This window comes from Chiloscyllium plagiosum, chromosome 31 (assembly GCF_004010195.1).
Source record: "Chiloscyllium plagiosum isolate BGI_BamShark_2017 chromosome 31, ASM401019v2, whole genome shotgun sequence".
In the NCBI taxonomy this organism is placed as follows: Eukaryota; Metazoa; Chordata; class Chondrichthyes; order Orectolobiformes; family Hemiscylliidae; genus Chiloscyllium; species Chiloscyllium plagiosum.
The window spans coordinates 5,861,176-5,868,646 of record NC_057740.1 but is presented as its reverse complement, the minus strand read 5'-3'; the positions used below and the strand labels follow the sequence as shown (position 1 = coordinate 5,868,646).

The 7,471-nt window shown below is 40.9% G+C and overlaps 1 protein-coding gene across 1 annotated transcript in view; it reads right to left on the bottom strand.

The window, feature by feature from the left end:
- Positions 1-1,003: 1,003 nt before the first annotated feature.
- LOC122565181 (procathepsin L-like) overlaps positions 1,004-7,471 on the bottom strand; it is a 35,474-nt gene continuing 29,006 nt past the window's right edge. The window contains exons 7-8 of the mRNA XM_043720889.1: positions 3,763-3,868; positions 1,004-2,860 (exon numbers count right to left, since the gene is read on the bottom strand). Coding sequence (XP_043576824.1) covers positions 2,761-2,860; positions 3,763-3,868 — 206 coding nt within the window. The 3' untranslated portion in view covers positions 1,004-2,760. The remainder of the gene's footprint in view (positions 2,861-3,762; positions 3,869-7,471) is intronic.

Below are 7,471 nucleotides of genomic sequence, written 5' to 3'. Positions count from 1 at the left end.
TAAAAATCCTTCATGTTTCTAAAATATTCCAATATTCCAACTGCAAGTTTGTGTGGAAGAGAACATCAAGAAGCTGATGGTGATGTGTGTGACAAGAGTTAACCCTATGGTAAGATCTTTGACCTGTGTTCAATCAGCCTCAATGAGCCAATTCTTGGGTCAGTGCCATGGAGCTGCTGTGGGTCTGAGAGTGAAAATCAACCAAGCTCTGAATTTCTGACCCACTGTCCAGTGGCACCTTTCAGGAACACCAGGGTGTAGAACAAGAACAGAATGAAGAGCTTGATACAATCCACTGTCACAAGCCAAAATAATGTGTTATGGACCAGACCAAACCCACTTCAAATATGTCAAAGATATAGCCAAGGCCCTATCATTTTCTTATTTAAAGATAAGTGTAAGGTGTGGTGTTCCAGATATAATTAGAATGTTATACTACCAGACTTTAAGCTAAATGCACTTTATTCTTACACTATTGTTAAAACACAAAGGAAAGGAGAATTAGAATAACTTAACTCTATTGGAAAACTTAATGGCATGATAGATTATTTAACTACTGAACAACGATTCTTCCAATATAGTAACATGCCACAAACACACTCTTGGCAAAGGCAAATTCAGTGAAACAGATTGTCTCACACACAACAGAGGGAACTCCAGCTTTTAGCTGTAATAGAAAGAGGAATAAGAGCTTCCAAATCCAGGTTCAAAATCCCAGCAACTACTGAAAGCGAAACTGTAAACTGTTTCTGCAGGAGCCTGACTCCACCCATTCAGGCTGCTTCTATTGTTCCAAATTTTTTTAAAAACCCAAGGCCTCGCAAGCTGTTTATCTTACTGGCTTGGAGTAGACCAATTGCTACCTCTGTCTTGATGTCACTTCATTAAAAAAATGGACAAAATACACCTCTTAAAGCCAGAGGATTGTCACAGAAGAGGCACCAGAAAGCTTTCAGTGCACAATGAACCAGCAAAATTCACATCACATTCAGGAGAGGAGTGGAGAAATGTGTTTTTTTTAATCAAATCACCTTGATTAAAGACACTTTAAACATTTACACTGAGAACAACTAGTTTTTTTTGAAGGTCTTTATTTTACAAAACATGGATCAGAGAACACTCGTAAGAAACGGTACCATTTCCATATAAAATGACATAAGACGAGTAAAATATCAATCTAGATCATGTTGACTTGAAACTGCTTTGCGAAGACAAGAAAGCGACTGGCTGTTTAGGGAGTTCAGTATTACTTCTAAACCATTCTAATTCTTTTCTTTCTTTTCCCCAGATACTGTGAATTTCATCTTGTTATTTCACAATGGTGGTTATTAGAAATGTACAATCATTTTTTAAATCGTGGGGGAAATGGAAAACAGGCACAGAGATCATGATGCATAATTAAACCCCCATAACAATTGCTACTGCTACAGGCTGCACATCAATTTCATTTTGCTTGATCAGTTCGATGCTTAACCCTTTCTTGTAAAAATGTAGAAATGAGTAGACAGCATTCAATTTGCTTTCTATCGCTTTCACTTGATCTTGTAGGCAGTCTGAATCTCCCTCCTACATCATACTAATGTCCTCCTATAACTTGCTGACTAAGATATCATTAGTTTGAAAAGCCCACTGGTGCGTCCATGGCACACGCAAGTGAGACGTGCTTTGCCTCAAAAACCAAGATCAAGCAAGTTCTGCATGAAAATTAACCGAGAGGTTAGTTACTGCTGAACTCCCAACTCACAGTCTGACCCCCGAGGCTCCTTCCAATGTCTCACCCAAGAGGCTACTCTTCGAATATATGCTCAAGTGGTGAGTGGGGCCAATGCCAGTGAAAACAACAAATGCTGTCCCAACTGATTTTAAAACTTTGGTACATTTCCGGAGAATCTATAGAAAGCTCAGGAGCATGAGTCATCACTGAATAACTGCTTCCTGGTCAGGAAATGCTCAGAACAATGGAAATTCCTTGTCACTGCCCTCAACCAATATAATTAACCCAACCAGGAGTCAACTGTGACACTTATGTGTATGTTTCAGTGCCACACAAGATTATCCAACGACAGGAGAGTTCATTTTTAAACATTCATTTTGGGGGGAGAGTTCTGCTAAGTTACTGCCAGTCGCCTCAAATATTTTCCATTGAACAGGGTGGAGTCTGTTTAGAAAAAAGTTACATTAGTCAGGGATTTCAGGGAATCCCACATATGCTGTTTATTATCAAATTAAATGCAGTAGCTCACACACCCAGCCAAGCTCTTAATGTAGAATGCATTTGACAAAGGGTAATTTGGTTCTTTTTATTTATATACAGATCCCCAATTCATTATCAAAGTCATTGTGGGGGACTCTAGATTCCAGTATGGAATGACTTCACAAAATTGAAAGGAAAGATTAATGGTCAGGAATACTGAAAATAGTGGCTTGGCGTTTCCACTGCTTAAATTTAATGTGGTCTATTCACTGCAGCCTTCTTCAAAGAAATGTACATTTAATGGTAACTTCACTCCTTGGAGGGGGCTTATTTCATATCAAATTTAACGACAGGTTCATTCTGAGTGAGTCCACAATTGAAATCATTAACTTTGTCAGAATAATATCACATAAACTGGAGAGATCTTTTCAGGGAAGAAGCCAGAATTTCCTCATAATCCAGGGCCTGTAATAAGTGAATAACCATACTGTAGCGAGTAAAAATGTTTAACATTGTAAAAAGTGCAGGAAGTTTTGTTTTATAGAGAAATTACTCTCTTCGGCTTTCTAAACAAGAGGGTACACTGCGTAGTTAGCAATTCCACAGTTGTTGCCTCTGTCCTTGGACATCTTGATGTAGCCTTTGTCACCCCACCATAGTCCAAAACTGTGGGCAGAAACATTAAAGATGAATTAAAATTCAAGCCAATTACATTGGTTTGTCACAAATATGCTGAACTGGATTGTAATTTGTGGAGATGAAGCTGAGCAGGTGAGTGTGGATCAATTCCTGGCCAGTCTGAGAGGTTAGCCTTCACTACAATCACATCCTGCCCTTCCCCATAATGTTATCACAGGCTAATTGACTAACAGAGGAGTGAAAAACGCTTAGAACAACTGAGACTCTACAAGGCTGCTGGGCTGTGTGTGTTTTGGCTAATCACAGCCTCACAGACTTCATCTCTGCTTTATGTTGCAGAGCTCCAACATGTTGCACTTTAGATTGGACATTATGCCTCCTAATCCCAGTTGGCTATGAGACAAGAGGAAAGTATTCATATTGAAGAACAAAGGATGTAGAATTAGGCAATGCCCATATGGGAGGGTGATCACAGCAATTGGTTAATAGAGCAGTTTTAGCAGGAGCCTCACTGCAGGTCACCTAGAATGAGTGCAGTACGAAACAGAAAGTATATAAAGGGGTCTTTCCAATGACAGCAGGGATGGAATGACGATAGTAGAGAATCAGTCTGTTATAAACTTGCATCAAAACAATGAAAGTCAGCCTGAAAGTAGAATAAGCATTCAATACTGCCTGTATTCCAACAACTAATGCAGGAAATTACCCCCATCATTTTCTAAAAAGGCCTTAATTTTATCCCAATAACAATTTGACTTTGTACTTTTATGCGTTAGGTAGAAATCTTACCTATTAAAACATTCTTACTAGCATAGAATATTAACATAGAAGTAGAAATCTCATGTGTTCATTTCTATCTATTGTTGCATAAGTGCCTACATCTGGTTGATTGTGTGGATAGGTATCTTAGATGCTAGATTCAGCTGTACCTGTTTTTAACGATCCAGTAGTTATGACCATTTTCAGTTCCATATCCCACTACCAGCACTCCATGATTGATATCAATGTTTTTGCAGTTTGGTTCGTAGTAAACACCTATAATGATAAACATTTATATCACAACGTAAGCATTAGCGACTATAACTTCAGCAAATACTTATACACACAGTTCTCAATTTATATCGAGTTGTAAGATAATACATGGATCAAATTAATCTGTTTAAGGAACCAAATGCCCCTATAACAGTACTAGGCCATTCTTTAAAAAAAATTCTTAAGTTCAACAATTTTGTTTAGAATCTCTCTTCGATCATTCTCATATATCCCACGTAGGATTAAACAGCACAAAAGATCAATCATCCCATTATGCTTGGACCAACTTTTTGAAAGAATGCCCGGGGGCAGTTAGCTCAGCTGAAGAAGTGTGATGCTGTCAATAGCACACACAATCCTGACTCAGAATTATCTTGGTCATTCTCTTCAGTCCTGTGACTCCTTCCCTAACAGAAATGTGAGGCTACCTTCACCCAAGGGCTGCAACAGGCAGCTCACCACTACCTTCTCCAGGGCAACTAGACATGGGTACAGCACGGACAGGAATAGTTGTTGCAGGTTCCGGGATTTAGACGTTTCAGTAAGAACAGAGAAGATGGTAAAAGAGGGGGAGGTGTGGCATTGTTGGTCAAGGACAGTAATACGGTGGCAGAAAGGATGCTTGAGGACCCATCTACTGAGGTAGTATGGGCTGAGGTTAGAAACAGGAAAGGAGAGGTCACCCTGTTGGAGTTTTCTGTAGGCCTCCGAATAGTTCCGAATAGAGGAAAGGATAGCAAAGATAGGAGTGAGAGTAATAGGGTAGTTGTTATGGGGGACTTTAACTTTCCAAATTTTGACTGGAAATATTATAATTCGAGTACTTTAGATGGGTCAGGTTTTGTCCAATGTGTGCAGGATGGTTTATGTAGACAAGCCAACAAGGGGCGAGGCCACATTTGATTTGGTACTGGGTAGTGAACCTGGCCAGGTGTTAGATTTGGAAGGAGATGGGCACTTTGGTGATAGTGACCACAATTTAGTTATGTTTACTTTAGTAATGGAAAGGCATAGGTATATAATACAGGGCAAGAGTTATTGCTGGAGAAAAGGCAATTATGATGCAATTAGGCAAGATTTCGGATGCATAGGATGCGGAAGAAAACTGCAGGGGATTGGCACAATTGAAATGTGGAGCTTATTCAAGGAACAGCTACTGCGTGTCCTAGATAACTATGTACCTGTCAGGCAGGGAGGAAGTGGTTGAGCAAGGGAGCTGTGTTTTACTAAAAAAGTTGACTCTTCTGTCAAGAGGAAAAAGAAGGCTCAGTTAGGGTGCTTGTGAGTTACAAGATGGCTAGGAAAGACTGAAAGAGAGAGCTAAGAATAGCCAGGTGGAGACATGAGAAGTCATTCGCAAGTAGAATCAAGGACAACCCTAAAGCGTAATATAGGTATATCAGGAATAAAAGAATGACTAGAGTAAGATTAGGGCCAACCAAGGGTAGTAGTGGGAAGTTGTGCGCAGAGTCTGAGGAGATAGAAGAAGTGCTAACTGAATTTTTTTTGTCGGTATTCACACTGGAAAAAGACAATGTTGTCGAAGAGAATACTGAGATACAGGCTACTAGACTAGATGAGATTGAGGTTGGCAAGGAGGAGGTGTTAGAAATTCTGGAAAGTGTGAAAATAGATAAGTCCCCTGGGCCAGATGGGATTTATCCTAGGATTCTCTGGAAAGCCAGCGAGGAGATTGCAGAGCCTTTGGCTTTGATATTTATGTTGTAATTGTCGACAGGAATAGTGCCAGAAGATTGGAGGATAGCAAATGTTGTCCCCTTGTTCTAGAAGGGGAGTAGAGACAACCCTGGTAATTATAGACCTGTGAGCCTTACGTCGGTTGTGGGTAAAGTGTTGGAATAGGTTATAACAGATAGGATTTATAATCATCTAGAGAGGAATAAGTTGGTTAGGGATAGTCAACATGGTTTTGTGAAGGGTAGGTCGTGCCTCACAAACTTTATTGAGTTCTTTGAGATGGTGACCAAACAGGTGGTTGAGGGTAAAGCAGTTGATGTGGTGTATATGGATTTCAGTAAGGTGTTTGATAAGGTGTTTCACAGTACGATCTTTACCTAGATGAGAGCATAGAGGGATGGTTAGTAAATTTGCCGATGACACTAAGGCCCATGGAATTGTGGATAGTGCTGAAAGATGTTGCAGGTTACAGAGGGCCACAGATTAGCTGCAGAGCTGGGCTAAGAGGTGGCAAATGGAGTTTAATGTGGAAAGGTGTGAGGTGATTCACTTTGGAAGGAACAACAGGAATACGGAGTATTGGGGTAACAGTAAGATTCTTGATAGTCTAGATGAGCAGAGAGATCTCGGTATTCATGTACATAGATCCCTGAAAGTTGCCGTCCAGGTTGATAGGGCTGTTAAGAAGGCATATAGTATGTTAACTTTTATTGGTAGAGGAATTGAGTTTCAGAGCCACGAAGTCATGCTGTAGCTGTACAAAGCTCTGGTGTAGCCACATTTGGAGTATTGCATACAGTTGTGGTCACCGCATTAAAGGAAGGATGTGGAAGCTTTGGAAAGGGTTTACTAGGATGTTGCCTGGTATGGAGAGAAGGTCTTATGTGGCAAGGCTGAGGGACTTGAGGCTGATTTCGTTGAAAAGAAGAAGGTTGAGAGGTGACTTAATTGAGACATATAAGATAATCAGAGGGTTGGATAGGGTGGACAGTGAGACTTTTTTTTCTTGGATGGTGATGGTTAGCATGAGGGAACATAGCTTTAAATTGAGGTGATAGATATAGGACAGATGTCAGAGGTAGTTTATTTCCTCAGAGATAAGTAAGGGCATGGAATGCACTGTCTGCAACAGTGGTATACTCGCCAACTTTAAGGGCATTTAAATGGTCAATGGATAGACATATGGATGAAAATGGAATAGTGTAGGATCAATGGGCTTCAGATTGGTTCCACAGGTTGGCGCAACATCAAGGGCCAAAGGGCCTGTACTGCGCTGTAATGTTCTATGTACTAATTAAGAACAGACAATAAATGCTGGCTTGGCCAGTGATGCCCATATCCCAAGAGCAAAGAAACAAAATCCCATCTTGTGCTGAAACCATGGTAAATGACCTCTGTTGGTGTGAGCAGCAAAGGGCAAAAGCAGAGCACATCATGTCCTGGCCATTCATTCCAGCTGCCAGATTTCCCAATGGATCCTCATTGCCTCTGGGATCACATAAACGTAGCCAAGGGTGTGAGGGTAGTCATACACATTCTTTCATCATTCCCATGACATTCCTTAGTGTAGGTTTAATAAGTGTGACCTTTGAAGTTACTTATGGCTTGGAAATACTCAGGTAACAAGGTACCCCACAATTAGTCCCAGTATCCTTTCCTTCCTCATATGCCAATCAATTTTCGCACTTCAGGTGAGCACAGTGGCACAGCGGTTAGCACTGCTGCGTCACAGTGCCAGAGACCCGGGTTCAATTCCTGCCTCAGGCAACAATCTGTGTGGAGTTTGCACATTCTCCCCATGTCTGCGTGGGTTTCCTGTGGGTACGCCGGTTTCCTCCCACAGTCCAAACAAAAATGTGCAGGTTAGGTGAATTAGCCATGCTAAATTGCCCGTAGTGTCAGGTGAAG